Source organism: Rhagoletis pomonella, unplaced genomic scaffold, assembly GCF_013731165.1.
Source record: "Rhagoletis pomonella isolate Grant_MI unplaced genomic scaffold, Rhpom_1.0 Rhpom_scaffold_00005, whole genome shotgun sequence".
In the NCBI taxonomy this organism is placed as follows: domain Eukaryota; kingdom Metazoa; phylum Arthropoda; class Insecta; order Diptera; family Tephritidae; genus Rhagoletis; species Rhagoletis pomonella.
Genome location: NW_023458559.1, coordinates 75,812,925 through 75,838,261, shown reverse-complemented (window position 1 = coordinate 75,838,261; position 25,337 = coordinate 75,812,925). Strand labels below are relative to the sequence as shown.

Sequence of the window (25,337 nt, the reverse complement as noted above, 5' to 3'; positions counted from 1 at the left end):
TGTGGTTAATGATACTTCATCGAAAATTTAGTAAATATAAAATGTTCAAGCAGAAAGTTTAATTCTAATGTAGCACAATGAAGTTAATGAAATTCTAATACATGTAATCTTGACATCCTTTATATTCAAATCAGATCAACAATTGAAATTCAAATGAATCAATGGAAATTGCTTTAATTTTTAACAATAGAATTTATTCTTCAAGGTATAAACTTACCATTTCATGTAACCTCGTCGTTTCAGCATCATCTAATTTGTATTTCTCAGCCGATAAATCAATGTAGATTTTATTCTGCTTTCCACTATACGAAAACAATAGAGAACTAAGTACATATGTACACAGTTTTTTACTGATTCAAATCTCATGCAACTTACATGAGTTCTTTCAGCTGACCGCGCGCTTTTGCTAGTGGTGGCTCGAATATTTGCAATAAACCTGCGGTCAACTGTTTGGTGGCCAAAGAATCTGGTGTTTGTTCACTGCTTGCCTGCTTTGTTGTTGGCACATTATTATCATTACTATCCTCACTGTCATCGTTTTTACCAAAAGTGTTTGAGAGTGATGCAGCGTAGGTATTGCTCCCTTGTGGTATGAACACTTCATCTGCTTCATTCGAGCTGGTATTATTCAGTGCTAACGGCAGTTGTGGCCTCGGTTGCTGACCTCCCGCTTCTATAGCATTAATAATACTGGAATTGAAATACAATTTTTATCATTGAAAATACAAGATTAGAACGCAGGTATCTTGCGTGTTATGTTAGCGTTAATAGACGGCGCAGTGTCAATAAATTTGTTTATGACCCAGATACTTGTACAGCTCTTTTTGTTGCTGTCCGTTGGCTCGTTATCATTGTAGCACTTGTGGCTTTCCGACCCTTTGCGAAGAGCTGAGAAAGGCCTTGCGCTTGATTATATTGTTTTCAGTCATTTATGTACCTCTCTATATTACTACTTTTCAGCATTTTTATATTAAGGTACTAATATTACTATGAAAATTAATGCACTAGACGTTTTAAGATTTAATTAAGCACTGAAAATTTAATAACAAATACGAAAAATTACAAAAGACCAGAAAAAAGGCGAAAAATGTGGGGGAAAAGATAGACAAAAACAGTGTGGAGTGCTGCCACACCGCACCAATTGATTTTGAGTGTGTAAAAATGTGGCCGTGGGAATAGCGGAAATGTCAAACGTTTAACGGAAGCGGAAATGCAGCTGATAGGAAAAGGATTTAATTAGGAAATTACGTATAGACGGTATAGACACTAGACTTTTCAAGTTAATCTCACTCCAATTCCCACCGTGAACAACCAAAAAATGTTAGACGTCATGTTTGACAGCCTCGTCTTGTGTGTGCACGTTACTGTCAGTACACAAGGCGAAAGGGCAATCGCTTTTAAATTACGCTGCGCCAATATGGACACCAGCCACTACTAGGTCAAGACTACAGTCCTACCAGAACGATAAATTACGAACTTATGGCATGCCTCCTCGGGATAGGGAAACCAGAGTAACAAATTTATTTCTGAATAGATATTGAATTAGACTGAACTCCTTTCCATCCAGAATCAGCACCGGTATATCAAATGTTTGTCTTACATGTGGAGAGGGACTCGCAGTATAAAAGACCTTTTCACATGGTTCTAAAACTACCGTCAGATGAGCCTTTGGAAACTTCGCCGACCTCTTACAGTGTTGGAGTAACGCAGACGCAAAACAGCAGCATGTGTGACGTTTTACGTTCAATCCCAATTGACTCGTGGAAACCCCACTGACGACCATCAGTGTGCTAACTTCCACACACGAAATTTCGTTTTTGGCACACATTGCAGCGATAAACAAAGCCGCAGTTATAATTAGCCCACCATTTGCCGGCATCACTTGAAATACGTATGTACACGAAGCTTCCTGCCATGCGAAAATGCTGTTTTTCATAGCCTCATTTACATTAGTCAGATGCTTTTATTGAAACCAATTAGCGTATTGGCAAGCCATGTTGGCTCTTAAAATTCAAATCCCAAGTTTATTTTAGTAAGTGAATAATATAATAATGCACGTATAAATTTCATATTTGTTTATTCGGAACTACACTGCAATTACACACGCATTTTTAATATTGCAGTTATTGCATATTCACATTATTAAATTAAGTGTAATTTTAAAAAAAAAAACATAAAGCCAAAACTTTTTATTTAAAACCCTTACTAAGCATTAAATAAATGAAGCTAACTAAAGCAAAATGCTACAATATATTCGTAACTTAAGGTACAAGAATACATACTAAAATGTTAAATATGTATAAACATAAAAATATTAAGCAAAATTTAAATAGTAAACTCGTTAAAACATAGCAGCAGTGATAAATTAAACATTTACAAATGGAGTTTGTAGCTTTATAGGTTTACCAACACTTATGCAAGCCTAATTATTATGGATTCAGTTAACTCATTGTGTTTCTTCTCTCTTTCCCTATTTAAAAGAATAACATCACAATAATGTGCTAAACTAACTAAACCTAAGCTTCTTTATTTTTAACCCCTTTGCTTTTGTTTATGTATATTTAAAAATGTAGTCTACGATATTTGTTCGCTTATCCCTTCTTGAAATCCAAAATGTCTTCTATTGTAGCCGCACGCGCTGCATCGCTGTCATCCTTTTCCAATTCGGCACGCACACAGCGACCGCAGCACGCTTCGGACGGTTTATTATCGCATTCCCCCACTGCTGGCGGTTTGAAATTGGGTGTCCATGGACCCAGACTGCCGGTTGCATAAAAATCCATGGGATATGCATTAGTTTTTGGTGCAGTGTTATGAGGTGTAAATTCCACATCACCAAGCACAACAGACAATTCATATGGATTCAGGAGTGGTTTAGCGAATGCAGAGCCCCAATCGATCGAGAGACGTGGACAAGCGATCTGCACGAATGCGTCAATGTCGGTGAAGAGTGCTAACTTTTGTGGAAAGATCTCTGAGAGCAAAATTGTTGTCGTTGCATAACCTTTGAGGTGCAAACGCTTTTCGAGGAATCGATGTACACGACTACTGCCTTGACGCCCCAAAGTCCCCACTATTATACCGAATTTCTTGGCTGCTCTAGCGCGTTCGATTTCTCGGTAACGTATCGATTGCATCTGACGATGATCATACTCTTCGATTGTGAATTTCTTTTCATAGGGATCATATTTATACGCCTTCAAAGTGGGATTCGCAATCATGGCTGACTCTAAATGGAAGCGTCCGTCACCGAGATAAATTAGCTGCTTAGTGGTGGACGGCAAGTCGGGCGAGGTGCAACCCAATATTTCGCCAGGGCTTAAGGGTTTCGCTTGCGGCACAATAACATCATAACCAGCTGCCTTCAGTTCAGTCGATGCTGCTTGTAATGTAGTCACAAATTGTATGGTGCTCACCAGTGCTATCTGACCATCAGATGGTTTGAAATTCAACTTGACGGAATCGATAAAATGTAATGGATCGATTTTGATATCGACAAAAACATACAACACTTTAATATCGCTCGTCTGATCGACAGGTATGAGACAGCTGTGACCATAATGCACCAATAATTCTGCGCCCAAAGCCTTAGCTGTGTAATCGTCGACGCAACAGGCGCCATAAGTAACATCGCCCATGATGACAGTATCGGCATCAGTAAAGCGTTGAATTATATCGCTTATAATCATTGAATACATGAGCAAACCCTCAGGCAGCTGGAGCGCTACTCGTTTGGCTTTCATTTCACGTATGCGCCAGATGGTTTTGTGCAACTCAAAGTTGTAGTTGGAGGGCAGCCGATCGATGGCCTTCTGCAGCACTGGATCATCAAGCAAAGATTGAGGTATGCGATTGATGCGCGCTTTTGGCTTGAACACCTTCTTCGGTTTGGCACGTACCACTACGATTTCATTATTGGCGGGGTGGTTTGTGACGGCGGCTTTGGATGATAAATCCATGTTGACTGGTTGCATTACATCCAACATGGTGCTGAAAGTTGAAAAAATAAAAACATCAGTTTAGTTTCAAAAATGTGAGAATTCAAATATGCGTATATGTACATAGACCTACTGGTCGCAGTGCTATACCTAACTATCTATCTATCTATGTGCATAATAAGTGCAGCTTTATCATTCTTGCCTTTGTCCAAGTTGTAAATTTCGTAGGGAAGAAAGTCAAGCTCTTCACGTAAAAAATTGGTCATATCTCAGAAGTAGCCATTTATTTTCGAGGTCAATACTGAGCAATTGTTTCCTTATAAGATCGGAAAAATTGCCTCTGGGGGTTTCAGAAGATTTGATGTGTAGAAATTAAAACAGTAGTGGCAAGAGGAACCACGTTGTGAAACTTCTTGGTTGAACTTTCTGGATTGCAAAAATTGCAAAATTTTTGGTTGCCAAATTAGGAAACCTCTATTTTTGATCAACGTTAAAAATTTGGTTTATTTACATAATTTCCATACTGAATTCTTTATGTAGGCATATATTAAAATACATGCATACAAATACATATAAGATGATATGTTTTTGTAAACGCCTATATTTAACTAATCGTTTTTTAACAAAAAAGTTTACTTTTTAAATAAAGATATTACATTCGATAGCAAGTGCTTATCGTCGCCTGGGTAAAAGATTGTCGTAAGCGCCATTTTTACGATTTTTAGTTCTAGATGCAGTTATATATTTTGAAATAAGGTCTTTCGATTGGTGTTATCAGGTTTTAGATATCTCCTATAGTTTCCGAGATATTGACTATAATTTTTTCGATAATTTAGTAAAAATTTAATTAGTGATGCAGCCATATTAAACTAATCAATATCTTAAAAATGGCGTTGTCCATTTTTGGATATCTCCTTTAGTTTACGAGATATGGAGTAAAAAGTGTGGTTAATTTGGTAGAAATTTTGATCACATTTTGTCGTATTTCATACAAAGTGGCTGCCAAATTGTGGACAAATGACGCTTACGACAAAATTTTACTAAAGAAAATCCTTCATAAACTTAAAACTAATTAACAATAAACATTAAAAATTAAATAATTTAAGAATTTTGTGAACTAGTAACATTTTCAGAGACTTTGGAGAAGATCTATCTTCGCGGTTTTGAGAAATTGCATTCCAAACATCAATCGCGATTTCCCACAACTTGCCGAAATTAACATACGACAATCTTTTACCCAGGAGACGTTATGTACTTAGTATACATACATATGGAAAGTGTGAACATTTAAATACATAAAAAGGCAAAGTTTTTTTTTAGTAATGCCCCTTTTTTGAGCACACCATACATATTTGTTTATTTTTTACCAATTCGCATGACGCATTTCCGAAAGCGTTGCGTACAATTCTACATTGAAACTGGTTTTCCTAAGCGATATGCAACTCGCAAATTAAAGAAAAGTGTAAACTGCCAAAAGCAAGCAGTTCTCGAGTCATAAATACATTTACATATGTACATACATAGTTTAATAACATTGCGCTAAATAATCGTACATGGAAGTGAAAATCAAACAAAGGAGGCTTAATTATAAAATTATTATTATTACAAATGCACACACATTCAAGAACTAATATATGTATGTACATGGGTATAGATACTAAAAAATTGTCCGAGTAGATATAGAAACTCATTACTATAATTCATTTTTTACCTATTGCCAAACCTATTGCATATTCAAAGTTAAGCTAAGAAATTAACAGAGAATAGTGATCGCTGTTCGAAAATACGGAAAAACAAAGCCATTATCCATCCGCCTTTCTAATCTCAAGGTCAAGAACTTTTATTTGATACTGTATATTTTATTACGCGGTATTAACGCCAATATGAATGCGCAAAATGAAATTAAGCCAAATACTTGAGTCATTAAAATCATCAACGACTGTTCTTCGTCAACGTTATGTATATGTTTATGCAATGCTAATGTAAATAGCGTGTCGGACGTGGCAATATTTCCAGCTTTCCACGCATTTCGCTGTCAAATTGAGAAAGAGATATTTTATTTCGATGTGAGAAAAGCCAGAAAGACCTTTCACATTTCTAAAATCAGTTTCAGAAATAATAGTTGCAAGATGTGACTGCAATTGAGAGAGCGCACATCGATTTCGGAAATTTATTTCAATATGCTCGTGCTGCACTAGCAACCTGCAATTCGCCTTTCGGAAATAAAAACCTCTTTCGAAAGACACTTACCTACATGCAAAGTGTGACTGTTCATGTAACCGCTTTCTGAAATTTCTCAATTTGATAGCCTTTTCGAAATATATTGCATTGGCACGTCTGACACACTTTTAAGGAACAAAAACAACTACATAACTTCAAGCGATCTACATATCTATATTCATTTAAGTGAATGTTAGTTTTTAATCTACATTTTTATAATTTTTAATATTAATCTTACTATTGCTAATTACTATATTTAATTTACTACGATTGTTAATTACACCGGCATGCAAAAAAAGTGGTGTGCGGTTTTAACTCTCCCAAATACACATATTTTGACCCACTAATTCCGAATCTGAGGTTCGTTTGACTCGTATAGCCTCAAAATTTCGAGTAAATTGCGAAAATTTCGTCTATTTGCAATTCTTCGGGTTTTCGCAAATTACTCGACATTTTGAGGGTATACAAATCAAACGGACCTAAGGTTTAGATTCAGCGGGTTCAAATACCCTTTTTACATACATATGTATTTATATAATGTAAGCATCTAGGTTTACAGTACCAAATCCGTTACTTAATTTACTTTTATGTAATCATTTGTATGCTTTTGTCTACATCTTTGTTGTACTTTAAGAGGTCCTTATATCTTATTGTGCGAATGTATCATCAATAACTTGAATTAGATGGCTTGATAAACAATAATCTTTCAGCTAACCCACCTGCGCTATCGATATATATGTACATACATATGTACATGTCCATATGTCCATTGAACTTCATTGGCCTACGTGAGAATTATTCACCAAACACAAGCTGCTTCCTATACAAGCCGAAATAAAAGGTAGAATTGCAGACAAGATATGTATACACACAGTATTTTTGGTACACATGTGTGTATGGATGTTTGTATATACCTATGTGTGTACAGAAAGGTTGGAAGTGAATGTAGGCAAATTACTCTGCAACGATTTTGGAGGGCTTGTCAAATGCACTTTTTTTGGGGTTTTAAATAGGTATGTATGTATGTAGATATGCACATAGTACATACAAAAAATTAACTGAAAGATCGAAAGCAAATGGCTTCTTTGTTAGGTGCTAGATATGCATTTCAAACCATATAAATACCCAGTAGACAATTTCAGGAGTTAAAAGCCCTTCCGAAAGGCTTCCTGAGTCAACAGGCCTTCCACTCTACATTCCCTTCTCCTTTCTGTTTTGTATGGAGTGACACAAATTGAAGGGCTTCTTCTTTCGCTACCCATAAAGACCTTACAGAAGGGCTTTTATAGGACATACCTATGTACTTCAGAAGGGCTTTTGGGGGAGTTCTTTTAAAGTTGATTCTTTAATTTATAAAAATCATACATCTCTGAAGTATTTTTGCTTGCGGTTTATATCAAACATGCGTTATTGCAGCTTAAAATGTTTATTGAAATTCATTTGTAATGCTAAATAATATAAATTTATGCATTCGCGTAAAATGTAAATGGATAAGCCCTTCTAGAAGGCATGCAAGGAAGCAGTTTTTTCAGCCCTTCTTGGGTAGGCCTCTTAGAATGGCTTTACTTAATAAGGCCTACCTACCTAAATTATCTTCTGGCTAAATAAACATATGTATGCATGTACACATGTACATTGTCTATTATGCAAACAATAACCTCATAAACCTGCAACCTACAGAAATATCTTTATGTATCTATGTATGCATGTTTATAAAACAAAAAAACGCCTTTTTAGTGATATTTAAACTTACCTTGGTGTTCAAGTTTCTTTGCTGCTTTATTATTTTTTGTGGCTTTGGCTTGCGGCAGTTCACGCGATGCTCGTTTTTTAATTATTAATCTATTTACATATATCTACGTCGCCTGATGTAATTTCTAGTAAAATTCAGCGACCTTTGTTGCATTAACCGTTGGCTCAGCTCCGTTTTTTTTTTATTTGGTGCTTCACGCTTTATTTAATGAATCTTTGCACTTTTTGTCTAAATTTTCAAAATAATTTTTGCTGCTGTTGATTGCTGCTTCTCACAACTGAACCAACCTTATGACAGTGTTTAGAAGTACGTATTACTCTTGTCCAGCTACTTTATTAATTAACACTTTGGTGGAGGAATATTTTATAACATTTCTAAATTTGTTCAGCTTTTGTAAATGCACTTTACCAACAAACTTTTATTTAAATTTTGCAAGAAATACGCTTCGCTTCGCCCTGCTTGCTACACGATTGACGATTGACTTGCCTGTATGCCTGCCGTTAATTTTCTATGGTTGGCTTTGGTGGTGCACTTTTTGTCTACCCCCACTGCCTTTCCATTTGTTGTTTTTTTTATTGCTGTCGACAATGGTTTTGCCACCATTGGCACATGTTCATGAGTCACGTAGGCACCTGAAAACGAAGCAACTTGTGGAATCAGCTGTTTGTATTTAGTAATTAAAATGAAATTTTTAACGCAATGACACGACACTGCATGAATATTCCTTTATTTTTTATTTGCTTGCAGTTTTCATTAGATAAATTAAAAATTAATGCTGCGATTTCTATAAATAATTCGCGAAATATTGCCAAAATGAACACAATGCACGCGGACAAATGTTAAAACATGAGTCAAAGCTGTCACTTTGCTGTCTCTGATAACGAGCGGTGTTGGATAACGAAATTAATCAAATGCAGACTTGGTACATATATCGCAGGGATGATTTGAGAAAAATGTCCCGCTCAGCGTGTTTACATGAACCAAAAATACAAGATCACGCAAGAACGCGACGTTGTATTTGTAACTGGTTTTGAGAAAAAAGTTTGCGAAAGCGGGTTCGTACATTAGAATTTACAAAAGGAATTCCACTACTCTGCGTACTTTTCTAGTACCATTTTCGCACCAAGAGATTTCATTCTTCCCCTTTCTCCGTCCTTCGTCCCATTTCAAATGTTTTTCTGAATCCATTTATTTTTCGTTATCTTGCTTTTATAAATTTGTTTAATTTAGCGGATCACGGTTGCATTTTAGTATCGAGAAATATTGCTAGAAATTCAATCGCCGTGTAAACAGTCAAAAAGCGATTTCAGAAATTTTCCCTGCAATTCGCCTTCGGAAAAAAAATTCTTTCGAACGACACTTTACATGCAAGGTGCCAATGCTCATGCAACTGCTTTCTGCAATTTCTCAAATAATAATTGATAACGTCATTTTTTAATCGGTTGTTTCATTCACACACATGGTTTCATTCCGTTTCATTCACATGGCGGGGGAAAAATGACGTCACTGCAAAAAAAAACTTTTTTCTCGCACACCGTCCTGTGTGATCTTTATTCGTTCTTTCATGAAATAATGCTGCCAATTTTTGTTCTCTTTGAACCAATACGTGCAAATATCAAAAGCGCTAGGAAAGAGAATACGCTATCAATGAAACGATAGTGGCGATAGTACTAAAACTATCGATAGTTAGTTCAAGTGAACGATAGTATTGTCCATAGCTCGACAGCTCTAGTTTGTCGTTAAATGATCGTTAATTGGTTAATGTAGTATGTACATGCATTGCGTTTTTACAAAATATTTTATATTTGATGTAGAATTGACGGTACGGAGGTATCTGTACTCTTCCCCTCTCTTCTCACCTCCTTCGCCTACGAACGAGCAGATTTGAAAGCAAGATTTGACGTGTCTGAAAGGGGACTAAGGCTGGCAATGCTCGCACGGTGCGTAAAATTAACTTTTTTATGACAAAATCTTATCTGGGGAAACGCGAAATAAATGAAACGGTATTTAGGTTATGTAGATTGGAAAATGCACGAAAAATAGTCGGGAAAATGCCTTGACTTTTAAATTCTTCAAAAAATAGAGGATTTTTAATTATATTCCTGCTTTTCCTGATTAAAAAGGTTCAAAAATACATGCATATAATTTTGCTATTGGTGGAGGAAATTAATTCCATTGGTCCAAGAAGAGAACCGAAAAATACATTATGCCTTATCCTGAGTAGAGGTTTACGTCGACAGGCTTTGTGGCGGCGGCGTTCTCAACTTTAAAAAGAAACGGCGACGCCGCCGCGACTGGAAACCCTGGCGCAACTGAACATAAGACAGATTCCACAGAGCCATGTCATCTCGGCAGCGTTAGGCAAATGTCATGCCAATTAAGAATATAATTATATTTAGTTCGTTCTTGAAGTAGTTTTGAATTTAAATATTGTTACTTCCTACTTGAATTAAAATGTTGAGTGTCTGATGGATGGGCAAACAGAAAAAGGTCTGAGGTACATACATACAGGATTTCTTTGCTCTCTACAGATCCCTGTTTTTATACCCGAGCGCACTTGTGCACAAGGGTATATTAATTTTGTTCACATAACGGTTGTTTGTAACAGCCAAAACGAATCGAGATAGATATAGACAAATGTATACATAAATGATCAGGATGAAAAAAGAAATCGATTAAGCCATGTCTGTCTGTCCGTCCGTCCGTCCGTCTGTCCGTCCGTCCGTCCGTCCGTGTACACGATAACTCGAGCAAAAATTGAGATATCTCAACGAAATTTGGTATGTAGGTTTCCCTTACCGAAGCGGTTCACTTTTCACTTTTGGTTTCCATGTATTTACTATGGGTGGAATACAAATTTTCGGGTGAATTTTTTTTTGGGCGAAACTCAGAATAAGGCAGGATGTGTTTCAATGTGCATACATCATTCAAATTTTGTACAAAATTCCTTAGGCCCCGAATGTCGCCTTTGTGTTTCCTTAACTCGGTGGCGGCGCGTGAGGAATGACCAAAAACTGCGGCGACGGCGGCGTGAACCTCTAATCCTGAGTTTCGCTCGAAAAAAATTCACCCGAAAATTTTTGTTCCACCCATTGTAAATACATGGAAACCAAAAGTTGAAACTGAACCGGTTCGGGGAAAACGAAACTCTTGATAACACTGATTATTATTTTTTTTTGTTGTAAGACAAAATCAAAAATTTTACATTTGAAGGCCTTTTAAAGGTCGGAATGAAAAATTACCTTACCATAGAACTGACTTAAAAAGTAAGATTTTGAATTTTTTGTACTTAAAAACAGCTGGCAATGAACTTAAAAAGCTAAAATCAAGGCACATTAAACCAGGGTACGAAAATAAACTGTACAAAACAATTCCCATTTGCTCATCGATCATCATATCATTTGTGGTTTTGTACAGTTTTGTACATAGTCAGAAACAAATTGTAAGATACACTGTCATTTTCCCCAACGAGAAACGTTTGCTTTTCGTTTGTGACAATTGTACCATATTGTACGTTTTATATATATGCAAACGTTTCAGTTACGTGAAAAATATTTTTTTCTGTAAATTTTCATATCCAATTCAATTAAAAAACATTTTGATTTTTTTATTCATTGCAGCCATTCGTTTTGTATTTAGTCATTGCATATATGTACACACATGCATATATTTTTCTCTGCACGATTCATTTCGTTTGTTGTTTCGTCTGTAACTACTAAACTACTGTAGTGTACTATCGCAAAAGTGAACTCAGCCGTTTTGTTTTCGTATTGTACCGAACTGTTGAAGTAATAAACGAAACGAAATAGTAACGTACAATATAGTTTATTTTCGTACACTGCATTAAACAGGTAGTATCAGTAGAGCAAAAACAACATTTGCGTGTATTTTGTTGTTGCTTCTGGTATCGAAAGTGTCAAAAACTGTTCTGAATTTTTTCTTCTAAATCAAAGCGTGCCATGTGAAATACAAAAAATTATAAAAAATAAAAAATTGAAATTGGAAAAAATAAAAATTGATGCAACTTTCTTTCCTAGTAAATTTGTTTGCTTCTCGAAGCGTTGATCCATCCTTTGCAAGGCTCAGTAATCAGCAGTCGTGCTGCTGAGTTGGGCGAACGTTCCAAAAGCTGCTATTCAATCGCTTGTTTTGTATGGAAAAAGGTTTCACATGCAAATGGATTTTAACAATTCAGAATTTTTGTGAGAAAAAATTAAAAATATTTGACATTTTCGAGACCAAATAATTTGAAAATAAATCAAATCAGCTGCTCTACTGATACTACCTGTTCAATGTACCTTGGCTAAAATATATTTTTCGAGACTCGTGACCAAGGCGAATATATATACATAAGGTGGTATCGATTCAACAAATACAACAATTGCTTGTATTTTGTTTTTGCTTCTAGCGGGCCATTGTCAAATTTCAGCTATTCTTCCCCGAAGGAAAAAGGGCGACAGAAAATACAAACACTCTCACGTTTTCACTCACTCACTAGCGAAATACAAAATTTTGACAATCAAACGCTACTCACAGCTGATGAAACAACACCACCTTATATAAATTCGCCTTGCTCGTGACTATGTGTATCGACTCAATGATGGAAGCACAGCACAAATATAAGTTACCTACTGCTTTGAAGTTAAAAAAGGAGAAAACTCAAACTTTTTTTAAAGTCATTTTAAGGGCTAAGGGTTAAGGTAATATATTAAATCAACGCGATTATTTTCCTGAATTTTCAATCTCTAAAACACGATCCCTAACGAGCCTTTTGATGACTTCCTTACGTCTGCTGATGGATTTAAGAAATTAAAATTTATCAATATTAAACATAAAACATTTTTTTAATATCATCAAAGTTAACCAACTTTATTTTCACTTTTAACGTACATTTGTTTTAACTCATCAACTATTCTTACTAAATTTATCGATAATTTTGCTAACGGTACGCATTTCTTTAAGTCCATAAACGCAACAATTTTTCAAGTCCGTGCACTGTCTATTTCAGATGCCTCAGCTTCCTCCGCATCCTCTGCAATTGATAAAAACATTGTTACACAATCATGCCAATAATTTAAAAAAAAAAGCCCTTGAATGATCACCTACGCTTGTTACCCGGAATGCGACTCAAACGTTCTTGTTCCACGGCTGCAAAATATTCGGACACCGCTTGTTCACAAGCATCCTTAAATGGTGCAACATTTACGCGACCATTGAGCATTGTGAGATCACCTTGATCTTGGCCTTGATTAGTCTTAACTTTCAATTTAATCTCACGCGATTTGGCTTCTAAAATTTTTTCTCGGCGATTTTCACGCTCGAACATCTATAGAAGATAAAACTAGTTCAAAACCATTAGCTCAAAATCTAAAATCAATGGAAATTTATCGATAAATAATAATCGTGTAAAGATTTATCAATAGATTCTAAAACTTATGGAAATTTGTGAAAGTTTAAAAACAAATAATTTCAGTTGCTCTTGATTTCATTAATTTCTCCCTTTCTCAAATTTAAAAGCCTCTATTCCTTCACTCCACTTACCGCCGTCAACAATGGCTTATCATTCTTTGCCGACATTACCATATTATCCGATACCTCTATGAGAAAAGTGGCACCCAACTTACTGCCGCAACTGACGAATTTTCCATTTTCATTTGTACGCACACAATGGAGTGGCTCATCGCATACTTTAACCGTTAGCACTGGTTGATTTTGTTGCTGCAAAAGATCCCACGTATCCAGCACGCCATCCATGCGTGTTATAAAAAACTGGGATACCCTAACAAAATCATATATACGTATGTAGATTATTATCGATTATCATTACAATTCCATTTCGTTCTATGTATACTTCGTATAACTCCAAGCGCCATCCGTCAGCATAGCATCACTATTTTTAGTCCAAATTATGGAGCTTTCGCGGCAGTCCTCAGACCAAATGCGCGCACACCAATCACCTACGGTTAGGAAATTCTTTACAAAGGCAGGATTGCGTGTTATAGCATACACTGGACCCAGGTGACACATCATCTGAAAAGAGCGTAATTCAAGCGAAATGTATTCATCTTACACATCCATGTCATACCCTTATCTGTATCTTCTCCATTGGCGTTTTGCCTTTGCGATTGCACGAGAACAGCATACCCATTTCGGTGCCAGCCATAAAACGCGTTGGTATCGTTGTTTCATACTCCAACACAGAAACCCCAAATGAACGTCCCAAATCTTGTTCGTCCGTACGCACTGGATCCATTAACAGCTTATCTAGCGGTTCACTTAATTTTCGTGTATCCCACCATAAAACTTGCCCATCCGAACCGCCAGAGAAGAATTCTGTGCCACTTTTCGAGTTGTTCCATAGCACCGAGTTAACGGGGTCACGATGACATATTTCACGTTCACTTATCATTACCGGATATTTTCCGTGTCTTGTATCCCAAGCAGCTACCTGACCATTGTACATACCACTAACCAAACTTGTAGGATCTTTTTGATTATATTCAAGGCATACACACGGTACTTTTGGTTCCAGCGTGAGAAAAGGCTCATTGGGATTTTCGATTTCCCAAATATATGAGTTACAACGCTGACCTGTTTTATCACCTTGAAATTTCATATCGCAATGACTAACAGCCATTTTGATGCCACCATCCGGCGACCATGAAAGGTGTGTGACAGGCACCTTAAGAGGATTGGGATCACGATAAACATTGACAGTACGTGAGCGGCATGGTTCCGGTAGAGGTGCAGGATCTAAATCCTCGAAATAATTTTCGTAAATATTCACCGCATTATTTTGGTGTATATAATGTTCCATTGGTTTGGTGAGATTCATTACTTGTGTTATATAATTTTCATCCTTTTCAATTTTACGTTTATAACGGACCGTTTGCTCTGGATCGGACAGAGTAATATCCTTGGGCCAACCACCTTCATTGTGCGTGATGCCTACATGTTTGTATGTAGCACGCTCGGTGTTGGCCTCACTCAGCGCCATTTGTCGGGTGAATTGTGTATAGCGATCCACTGGATTCTTAAGTATATAGTTCTTGGCAAGCTCCTGTGAAGAGTTCTCCGAGAAGATAACTACATCGTTGTCGCTAAATTGTGCATGAGCTCCAAACGTGCGGCGTTCTTTCTTAAAAGTAAACTCCATTTTGGCAATTTGTGTAGTTTCGCAACAGTAAAAAATTAAAAACAAAATAAAATTTAACGACTGCTGGCAACCACTGTAGGAATTCAACTGTTAAATCGATACTAAAGTGTCAACTATATCTGCATGGCAACGTGGCACACACAACCGCGTTGTCAACCATATTTCACTAAATTAAATGGCAGCACTGCGCTAACGGCTAATTGTCAAAAGCGATTCTTCCGTGTCCGCAATTTTTCGCGATTAACCAACAAGTATTTTGTTAATGCAAATTAATATTAAAATGGCAGTCGTTTTAGCGAAAAAAATTTGTGAACTCAACACTGTTATTAAAAATGCATTAATTACTGCTATTGTGCTCACGAAGACAACGCCCAACACTTTCGTTGCGCGCGATTCAAACGAATATCGCAGTGTTATTTCCTTTACATTGCGCGACTCGAAGCGACATAGTATAATCAATTGCAAAGTTTGGGGCACCAAAGAGCAAGTGGCAGACTATAATCGCCAACTGAAGATTTACGACATAGTCGATGTCATCGCACCAAGGATTGTGCCCACTCTCATTTCACTGCAGGTCAATGATGGACAAGGACGCTTGGACAAACACAACTATCGCGATGTGGATGCCTTTTGCGAGTTGCATAATTTCCGATGCATGCCACATAAGCCACTCTGCAGTGCTCTCAATTTGCAGATGTCCGCTGCAGCATAAAGGAAAATAATGCAAAAGAGCAATTTATTGACTTGTTGGTTTTAGTGGCTGCTCAGCGTCCGGTCAAAGAAGTGCGAAGTAAACGCAACGGTGAAATTCTAAACTGTCTTGAGCTAATTGTTATCGATAGCAGCAATGCTGATGCTGTTGTGATGACCATTTGGCAGCCTGATTGGATACAACAGGCGCAACATTATTTGGAAGCGATGCGCACAGTCGTACATTTAATCGAGGTCAAGTTGGGATATCCAGAATTTTACAAAAGTATCACATTATCTTTTACCGGAAGCACGCAACTCAAATGACCGTAAATCAGCTGTACGCCCGCGCCGAGGGTCATCTCAAAGATGATTCAGAACAATTCACCGCAGTTCTTTATGCAATGCTAACTCATTTCGATTTTGATGGCTCTGGTCAAGTGCTAAGCCGCAAATGGTAAGCATAATACGAAAATAAGCTCAAATTGACCTTCAACGCTTATCTTTCACACAGCAAATCCTGTAATGCCCTACTTAGGCGTAATCAAATCATATGCGATATGGAGCAATGCCAATTGGTTTTTTCGAACATTTTTTCACCATTAACGTCCAATTTAGCGATCATACTGGCACTTTGTTGGAATCACGCCTGTCTGGCGCCGTAGCTGAACGTGTGCTCGCTCTAACGCCATCGCAGTATCAAGCTTTAAGTGAACAGCAGAAGGAAGAATATAAATGGAATTACCTGATGAATCACTTTGAGGTGAAGTTGGCTGTGCGTAAAGCGAGCGCTGTGCGACGACAAATGAGTGTGCTCGTGGTGGATATGAGAGTTGTAGAAATACCAGAATTAGCAGCAAAGATGTGCGTATTTTAAATGAAATTAACAAATGTATTTACGCGCCTGAGCCCTTTTTGTATAAACATACAAGACCAGTATTTTTAAGGAGTTGAAAATAAAACCAGATATCTTAGTTATCTGCATCTGCCATACGTCTCAAGACTTTTATGCGTTTATCACCAACAGCTGCTTCTTTGTTGTCTGCACCGGCAGCACCTGCTCCTCCGGGTGCTCCAGCACCAGCCTTATCACCAGCACCTGCTATACCAGCAGCGCCATCGGCCGCACCAGCTGCACCTGCAGCGGAGCTATTGACAACTCCCTCAGCTTTAAGTGCGGCTATTTCTCCTGCATTTAGTCCCTCTAAATCTTCTTTCGTCAACATATCATCCTTTTCAAAATCAGTGCGTTCCATTATGAATTGACGCTCCTGCCGCTTCTTATCAATATTAAATGTGCTGTCTTTGAAAATTTTCAACATGTCCTTAAACTCGGTATCATTTTCTATTATCTGTAAAAACTGATCCGGATCATCAGGATCGAATTGCACTATCGAGTCCAATTCATTTTCGCGCAGTTTGGCTTGTTCAGTTTCATATAGCTCTGTTTTATGTTTAAGCTTAATTTCCTCAACGCGACCGTCCAGCAGCTTGCAATGTTGTAGCTCGCGCTCGAAAAGCTAAAAATGGAATATCATTTAGTCGAGCTTTGAATAAATCGGTATGATTGGTACCAGCGAAGAGAAAAATGTTGCAGAGCTTTTTAAGTTTTCTATTCTAGTTGATATGACTTCTTAAACCTCTTTGGGCGTTCTTATCAAACCTCAATGAGCAGAGAGACCTTTTATCTGCTCACTGCAGTAAAGAATTTACTGAAAGCTTAAAAACCTGCACGCGGAAAAGGTAATGGTGCCCGTTACGTACATATATAAAGTCAGATCAGAGAGAACATCCATACAAAATGTGTATAAAGCATTTCCCGCGGGCGCTGTTGTCTAGTACAGTCACGACCAAAGCATCAAATTGTTTAAGCTTTATATACATTTTATTGAAGGCGCAGAAAGTACTCGTAAAAGCTCTCTCTGATCGTCATTGGTCTACGACGGAGATGGGAACCGCCTTGCCTGCGGGCAAATCTCTTTTAAGCTTTCTATACATTTCATGCAGACGCAGGAAGAGTAAAATTATCTCTGCCCATCGCTGGTCTAGGAATTGCTCAGTTCTATTTACGATAGAATTCTATGTATACACTTCCATTACATTAAAGATTAGCTAAGCTATTTGATGTTTAGAACAAAGTCAATATGGTCGTAAGGCGACCGTAAAACTTTTGGACTCCCGTACACCTCTTAATTATTATAACTCGCTAGATGACCCCTCAGAGCTGCTATGCGCGTTTCGCCTTCGTAGCTAGAACACGTAATAGCTCTTCGAGAGTTTAAAAGCTATTTCATACAACAGTTGGCTGGATTTTAAATTTTGCTGTTCGGAGTTCCAACTCACCCCTTACAATGTTTTCTAACCTAGTTTTGCAGTTCATTTTACGACTTACCGCCATCAAAAGAGCTTTATCCTTGGCCGCACTCTGTCTCAAAGCAGGATCCATTTCGAATAGTTGTACATCGCCATTTTCCAAGCCCACCGCCAAATATTTCCCATCTGGTCGAAATTTCACGTACTTTACGGGCCGCTTTAACTTCAGCGTGAATATCGGTTTTCGTTGATGCAATAATAAGTCCCAAAAGTCAACTTCCCCTTTAGCGTCTCCCGTGACAAAGAGCGAGCAGCGCGATGGACTCCAAGTTCCACACAACATTTCGTTCTTCTTTTTCATTAGCAGCGTTGTTGGTGCACCTTTACATTCCTCCGCCCAGATTTTTACACACCAATCGGCGGCAATAAGAAAATTTTTTACGAAGAATGGATTGCGCTCAATAGTGCGCACCGGCCCCGAGAAGAGTCGATAGTTGGCGATTAGAACCTCAGTTGGCACCATACCTTTGCGATTTCCAATAAACACGTAACCCTGATCGCTGGCAATGATGTAGCGCACAGGAATAGTATATTCGAATTCTAAAACCGTTACACCATGTGCACGCTCGCGCTTCTGCTCATCGGTTAGCTCCGGATCGATCCAGATTTCTTGTAATGGCGTGTTGAGATCGCGCCCATCCCAGTATTTTACCGAACCATCATAGGAGCCGCTGTAAAATTCTGAATTCGATTTGGAGTGCACCCAACACAGCGCTGCTGCTTCCTCGCGATGTGCTGCTTCTAAAGGAGATATTTTTATAGCTTTACCGCCATTCCAAGCATCCCAAAGACCCACCATGCCCGAATGCAGACCGGCAGCAATGAAATTTTCATCACGCGGACAGAAATGAGCACGATGCACTGGTTCTGTGGAATCGAGCACTATCTCAGGCTTCAAAGCATTAGCCATATTCCAAACATAGAAAAAGTTCGGATTTATCAAGACAGATGGTTCGGTAACTTGTAGTATGCCGGATGGAACAGATGGCGATGAGTGTAGGTCATCTTCTTCGGTCTTCACGCCTAATGGCGGCGGAGGTACCGGTGGAGTAAAGTTAAAGTTAGTGGGTTGCGAAAGAAACCTTTTTTTCTCGTTCGGCATCCAGTCTATTACGGTAATGGGTCGTACAGGTTTCTGTGGATCATGAAATATATTACACTGGCGTGCCTCGAACGGCGTGCGTATATCTTTGCCCAATTCAGGCGGCAGATCGATGAAGAACTCCTGATAGATATTTACAGCACTATTTTGGGCAGTCACATCCATTGATGTGTGTATTAGATTGGTAACTTGCATACCCCAGTTGTCGTCGCGTTCAATCTTCTTACGGTAACGCATCGCCGACTCTTCATCGTTTATGTTGACTTCGCGCGGCCAGCCACCTTCATAGTGATACATGCCATGCTCTCCGTAAGTGACATTCTCGGTCTCTACCCAGCTAAAGGCCATTTGTTCGCTCAGCTGCGTGGTGCGATCCATCGGATTGCGTAGGATGTACGTTGAGCGAATTCGGTGACTAGGCTGTATGCTGAGCATAAGCTGCGTGCGATCGCTCAGTAAGGGCTGACGGCCAAAGCGACGACGCTCACGCGAATAAATATATTGAGTTTGATACATTGGTGCAACTCTAAGCCAGCGAAAAAGTTGAACAAATGTTTTATAAAAAAAAATTAAGGAAAATATATTCGACAATTGGCAGATGAAAGAACTAAAAATTGTATCAAGGCACATTGAACAGGTAGTATCATCAGAGCAGCTGATTTGATTTTTTTTTTTTTAATTATTTGGTCTCGAAAATGTCAAATATTTTCAATTTATGTTCACAAAATTCTAAATTGTTAAAATCTATTAGCACGAGAAACCTCTTTCCATACAAAACAAGCGATTAAATAGCAGCTTTTGGAACGTTCGCCAACTCAGCAGTAGAGGTGGGTAACTCAACTCAGAGTTGAGTTATTGAGTTGATTCCTATAAGTGAATCGGTAACTCAGACTCCCTGTCCAAAAAAAATGTAACTCAGTAACTCAGTTGATGCCGTAGGGCTCACATGAATCAATTGAATCATAGTGGCTCATATTTGTCCATATAACTCTCTCGCTTCGCCACAGTGTTTAGCATGGCAAAGTCTTGCATTTTGTTTTTGCACGAGGCGAATTTATACAAGGTGGTGGCAAGAATACAACAACAACAACCACATGTATTTTGTATTGCGGGTGTTATGTCAAATCTCACAAATTCTTATAATTTCGTTTTTTTTTAGTTTTTCTCGAAATATGTATGTATGTAAGATATATAAAGATGTGCATATCAAATCAATTGCCTTTCCAACGATATCCACATTTTGAAATTCGGTACAATAGGTTTCGAAATATAAGCTTTTGAAAATATTGAAAATTCCACCTTTACCCTCCCCCTAGCACCGCCCTATTAATTTGCACACAAAAAAAATTACACCTTTCAAATCAGTAGAAAGGAGCTGACCACGCCCACTTTAAAGTTTTGTTTTATCTCAACGGCCGCTATACCGCATCTATGCCTCAAAACGAGTCTGCGATACGAATGAGTGTAACATACAAAGAGTCAAATGAGTTAGTTGAATGAGCTGACTCCTTAAAGTGAGTTGGAGTCATTGAATCAACTCCTATAAATTTGCTGAGTTACCCACCCTTACTCAGCAGCACAACCGCCGATTACTGGGCCTTGCAAAGGATGGATCAATGCTTCGAGAAGCGAACAAATTTACTAAGAAAGAAAGTTGCAACAATTTTAATTTTTTTGCCAATTTTATTTTTCTATTTTTTGTATTTCACATGGCACGCTTTGATTTATAAGAAAAAAATCAGAGGAGTTTTTGAAACTTTCGATCCCAGAACCAACAAAAAAATACACGAAAATGTTGTTTTTGCTCTAATGCTTGATATGCCTTGAATTGTATAGAGCAATCATCATGGCGGATTGCGTCATGAGCAATCATCATCATAAAAATAGAGTCAGCCTTATCATGAGTTTCATTTTCCCCGAACCGGTTCACTTTTCACTTCTGGTTTCCATAGGCCTTATCATGAGTTTCATTTTCCCTGAACCGGTTCACCTTTCACGTTTGGTTTCCATGTATTTATTATGGGCGGAATACAAATTTTCGGGTGAAATTTTTTCGGGCCAAACTCAGGATAAGGCAGCATGTATTTACTATGGGCGGATGACGAATTCTCGGGGAATTTTTTAGGCGAAACTCAGGATAAGGCAGAATACTAGATAACAGATGAGTTATCATCAAAAACCAGAAATATCGGCAGACTTCTTAAGACGGCCATCATACCCGAGTGCTTAGAGGTGCGTACTCCCATCCAGTCGCAGTGCTTCTGATGCAACTAGAGGTTAGGCGGACTGCTCTTGTAAAGAGTTCACTCGGTGATTTCACAGGCTCAAAGAAGAAGATTTATCTAAAAACGTAAACCTCAATCATCCCGATATTTTGACCAAGTCAACGAAGAAGTGATTCCATCTTACGTCGCATTGCAAGGCATTAACTTAACAGATATTACCATTTGGAAATTAGTATCTACTCTGAATTTATCTTCACCTTTGAGTGGAAGAGTTTCAGTAAGGATATAACGCCTGCTCGAAGCTCCCCAAGTCTTGTAGCAGGCCCTCATTTCACGCAGTCATGCGATTCGTCAGAATAGTGCTGAATTAATGTCGTACTTTGTGGTAATTTTGTGTCCTTAAGCAAAACTTCAACTTATCCTACGGCAATAAAACTTTGTATAAATTTGATTTGGGCAATGTGCGGTAGGGCCCAGGCTCCATTCCTGATAGAGCGGTAGAGCAACATTCAAAAGATTTTTCTCTAATAACGGTAGCTCCTCGGCAAGAAATGGCAAACCTATTTCTGACCTGAAAAAGTTTCTGATTAAAACCATTTGTCATTCGGAGTTTACGAAAATCTGCTTGTGTAACACCATAAAGACGTAACCATGCAGTTAGACGCGGCGGGAATAATAAATCCACCGTATTCAAAGCGGTTCACGATGGTTTTGGGTGCGCAGAGTCCCTAACTAATTTATCGGTACACGCAGAACGGCTGTGAAGGGGAAACCATCCTTAGATGACTCTGCTGCTCGAAAATATCAGCGTGACCAGTGGACAGCCCAAAGGTCACACGTCTGCCCCAGAGGTGTGAATAGTATACTACTTATGTATTACAAAACTACTTTGTACCTATTCGGATTCTTGATTAAAACAATTGTAGACAGGTCATTTTGAGCTATACCTTTTCTTGGTGTTTTCGTTGTCTGTACTTGCGTGTCCGACCTTTTCAGACGATCAGGCGAACACAGCCCATGACCTTACACGGAAAGGTTCTGCGTTTCTTCGTTGAGAAGGACTTTGCTTTTCAGTTACCCAGCGAACCCAAAGTATTATCTGTTTGCTAGATTTATTCTTTACGCGATCTCTAGGCTAGGTTTACAAAGTCCTTCATAAAAGTTATAATTTCTTAAAGTAATTTGTACCTCAATACGCGAAGCCTCTTTGTGTGTAGTCAAGAGTAAGTGGCTCACTATATAGTAAGTATGGCTGACTTCCAAAACGTCAAATGCTTTGCATACGTACAAAGTATAAGGTTCCATAACGCCGAACTACAAAATATTGACAATGTATACTGGACAATGTATATAGGACTTAAATAGGTCACCGATCCTACTGCTGGATGTCTGCTGTAAATATAAGGGTGACACAATCAAGTTTTACATACAACATTTAGAACGGGAAACTTCACTCCAAGCAGATATAGCAAACAGAAGAGTAATAAAAAAAGCACATCTATGTAATGCTATTTTGAACAACATTAGCTTAATTTGGGAGATCCGACGGAGAAGAAGGGCGATGAGTTTAAAGAGAGATTTTTTAAGGGAATCTAAAGTGCAGTCCTATTCAACTTTGAAGTTATCACTGCAACCAGAGACGCGTCGCTACGTGTGGTTCCAAGGCATAAGAACTCTTAATGAGTGTCCCAGATTTACATATTATACGTTCTTCAGGTTTACCGCTTGACCAATTTCTTCTGCGTCCTGCTCATAGCTAAAGAAAGCGAAGTTTACGGTTCTGGCGTTGACACAAACTTACATATACTTTCATAATTAGGGGGAATCGGCATAATTATGTACATATGTTATCTAAGTAGGGTATGCTGTCTAATGTAGATGATGCCGCGGCAGCTCAGATAGTCAGACAGTGTTGCGGTTTCCAACATAAGATTGATTCGCCTTCTCACAATTAGCCCACTTCCGAACAGGAGTTAGGTTGTTACCCAAAGGATATTTGGAGTAAGCACCGGAAGTCGTGAGCTGCTTAAAGCGGATGCAAAAGAATCGTTTTTGGCCACTTCCTGCTGAATGGCTATCAGAAACTTTTCACACATGCGTGGACTTCTGCACCCACAAATACCCTCCATCTCCTATTAGTCTTTTTTTAATTTTATTCTTTTTTAATTTTATTTTAATTTTTAGATCTTATTATTTTAAAAATGAGTTTTTTAATTTCATTAATTTTTAGAAACTTATTTAATTATTTTTCTTTTTTAAATTTTACTAATTTTATTTTTTTAAATGTAATTTTCTTTAAACTTTTAGCTTTTGTTGTTTAAAAAAATATATTATTTTTTTTTAATTTCAGAAAATTTTTGGGAACATTGCTTTTTCTATAGTCGATATTTTTCTAATAAAATTTATTTTTATTTTTAGATTGTTGTTTTAAAAAGGATTTTTTATTTAATTTGATTCTTAGAAACTTAGTATCTTTTTTAATTTAATTTTTTTTTTTAAATTTAACTTTCTTTTAACTTTTAATGTTTGTCTTTTTTACAAAGAAAAAATTTTTTAAATACAAAAAATTCTTTTAACTTACTTTTTTTTAATTAAAGTTTCTTTAAAATTTCACATTTAATTGTTTTAAAAAGAAAAACTTTTCTGTTTAATGTCATTTAATTCTTAAAATTTATATCATTTGTGTTTTATTTTTTATTATATTTTATTCTTTTTTTAAACATGTTTTTAGTTATAATTTTTTATTGCTTAGAAAGAAAAATACATACATATGTACATACATATATATTTTTTATTTCATTTAATTTTTATAAAACATATTGGAGAAGGAAAACTAAGAGCGGCAATGAGCTTTGTGATATATAAGCACGACTAAGCCTTAAGATATCAGGCTTTTGAAAACGATATGTTGTGGCAGCTCTGCTTCGATTTATTCGTAGATTATGTAGTTTTAAAGCAACACAAAATAGCTAAAAGACCTTGCAAATGAACTGAAAACTGCACCCAGCCTATTTCCATGCTTGCAAATTACCACTAAAACTCCCCCCTAATTAATATTTCTGTCTTAAAAGTAATTTTTTTAACTACTATGCGGTAGTATTTGTAAATATAATCATATATTTATACATATTTTCTGTGTGTTTGTATACATTTGTATGAAAGATCATTCTTGTCAGCTTTTTCTCTTTCTGGAAATTCGCAAAATACATTTCTCTGTAGCTCATTCTTTACGGTAGGGTTGTATGTATGTATGTGAGTAATTTTTTTGTATGCGCTGTGGACTTAAATTAATTTTTTTAGTGTTTTTTTTTATTAGTTACATTACATACATATTTCTTTCATATTTTCGCAATAACATTGGCATTCGATTTAAAGTTCGTTTTCATAAATTCTTTATTTTTATTTGCTCAATTTTAGCTAAATCACATTTCTTAGAGTTATTTGAGTTGCAAAATTTGTGTGGGAAAAAATAATGTATTACAAGAATCAAATATAATTTACATATGTATGTATGAACTAGTAAACAGAATCAGTTGGAAAAACATTTTAAAATTCCATATTAAATTTCTATTAAAAAACAATCAGTAATTTACAAGTAATTTAGAAATCTAAAATTTTTGAGAGGCTTCTTAAGCAGTATATGTACACTTGTGGTCAGCTGATTAAGTCAAGTGACATTTTGACTAGTTTTGGCTATTTTTCTTTTGTTTACTTAATGTTTATAATTTTTTTTTATAAAAGTTTAGCCGTTTACCTAATCAGCATCCCACACAAACGAAATCGTCGAGCATATTTTATATGGAAGAAAATGCACAACACCGTCAGCCAAAAAAATTATTAAAAATCAACGCGATTTTTTAGCGTCTCGAAATTTGCACTT

General features: G+C 37.2%; 7 protein-coding genes across 19 annotated transcripts in view; 3 read left to right on the top strand and 4 right to left on the bottom strand.

Moving 5' to 3' along the window:
- The window catches only part of LOC118739593 (biogenesis of lysosome-related organelles complex 1 subunit 6-like), a 1,988-nt gene extending 878 nt beyond the window's left edge, over positions 1–1,110 (bottom strand). Inside the window, exons 1-3 of the mRNA XM_036471022.1 lie at positions 938–1,110; positions 376–690; positions 218–302 (exon numbers count right to left, since the gene is read on the bottom strand). Coding sequence (XP_036326915.1) covers positions 218–302; positions 376–690; positions 938–963 — 426 coding nt within the window. The 5' untranslated portion in view covers positions 964–1,110. The remainder of the gene's footprint in view (positions 1–217; positions 303–375; positions 691–937) is intronic.
- LOC118739585 (2-(3-amino-3-carboxypropyl)histidine synthase subunit 1-like) overlaps positions 1–25,337 on the top strand; it is a 180,935-nt gene that overhangs the window by 76,068 nt on the left and 79,530 nt on the right. The gene's annotated exons all lie outside the window — the stretch shown is intronic.
- LOC118739589 (F-box only protein 32-like) overlaps positions 1–25,337 on the top strand; it is a 159,046-nt gene that overhangs the window by 86,764 nt on the left and 46,945 nt on the right. The gene's annotated exons all lie outside the window — the stretch shown is intronic.
- LOC118739584 (2-(3-amino-3-carboxypropyl)histidine synthase subunit 1) lies at positions 2,464–8,779 on the bottom strand. The gene is made up of 2 exons (XM_036470997.1): positions 7,912–8,779; positions 2,464–3,990 (listed from the first exon to the last, which is right to left on the bottom strand). Exon 2 carries the CDS (start codon positions 3,984–3,986, stop codon positions 2,592–2,594), a length of 1,395 nt encoding a protein of 464 aa, XP_036326890.1. The 5' UTR covers positions 3,987–3,990; positions 7,912–8,779; the 3' UTR covers positions 2,464–2,591.
- LOC118739582 (dynein intermediate chain 3, ciliary-like) lies at positions 12,783–15,067 on the bottom strand. 2 transcript variants are annotated; one of them, XM_036470994.1, is made up of 5 exons: positions 13,997–15,067; positions 13,763–13,941; positions 13,453–13,690; positions 13,014–13,237; positions 12,783–12,943 (listed from the first exon to the last, which is right to left on the bottom strand). In XM_036470994.1, the coding sequence occupies exons 1-5, from the start codon at positions 15,065–15,067 to the stop codon at positions 12,925–12,927; spliced, it is 1,731 nt and encodes a 576-aa protein (XP_036326887.1). In that variant the 3' UTR covers positions 12,783–12,924. The 2 variants fall into 2 exon arrangements, with proteins under 2 accessions (XP_036326887.1, XP_036326885.1); XM_036470992.1 differs by having other exon boundaries at positions 13,018–13,237.
- Positions 15,348–16,650, top strand: LOC118739588 (protein hold'em). Its single transcript, XM_036471005.1, is given in 5 exon segments — positions 15,348–15,756; positions 15,759–16,070; positions 16,073–16,214; positions 16,272–16,339; positions 16,342–16,650. Coding segments are annotated over 5 exon segments (1,224 nt in total). The 3' UTR covers positions 16,635–16,650.
- LOC118739595 (dynein intermediate chain 3, ciliary-like) lies at positions 16,671–19,748 on the bottom strand. The gene is made up of 2 exons (XM_036471024.1): positions 18,150–19,748; positions 16,671–17,277 (listed from the first exon to the last, which is right to left on the bottom strand). The coding sequence occupies exons 1-2, from the start codon at positions 19,746–19,748 to the stop codon at positions 16,729–16,731; spliced, it is 2,148 nt and encodes a 715-aa protein (XP_036326917.1). The 3' UTR covers positions 16,671–16,728.

Coding starts and splice junctions, on each gene's coding strand:
- LOC118739582 (XM_036470992.1), bottom strand. CDS start 15,067: ATGGAGTTTACTTTTAAGAAAGAACGCCGCACGTTTGGAGCTCATGCA. Junction 13,691..13,762: donor GGCGCTTGGAGTTATACGAA/GTATACATAGAA, acceptor TGATTTTGTTAG/GGTATCCCAGTTTTTTATAA. Junction 12,944..13,017: donor TCGCATTCCGGGTAACAAGC/GTAGGTGATCAT, acceptor TATCAATTGCAG/AGGATGCGGAGGAAGCTGAG.
- LOC118739584 (XM_036470997.1), bottom strand. CDS start 3,986: ATGTTGGATGTAATGCAACCAGTCAACATGGATTTATCATCCAAAGCC.
- LOC118739595 (XM_036471024.1), bottom strand. CDS start 19,748: ATGTATCAAACTCAATATATTTATTCGCGTGAGCGTCGTCGCTTTGGC. Junction 17,278..18,149: donor ATAAAGCTCTTTTGATGGCG/GTAAGTCGTAAA, acceptor TTCCATTTTTAG/CTTTTCGAGCGCGAGCTACA.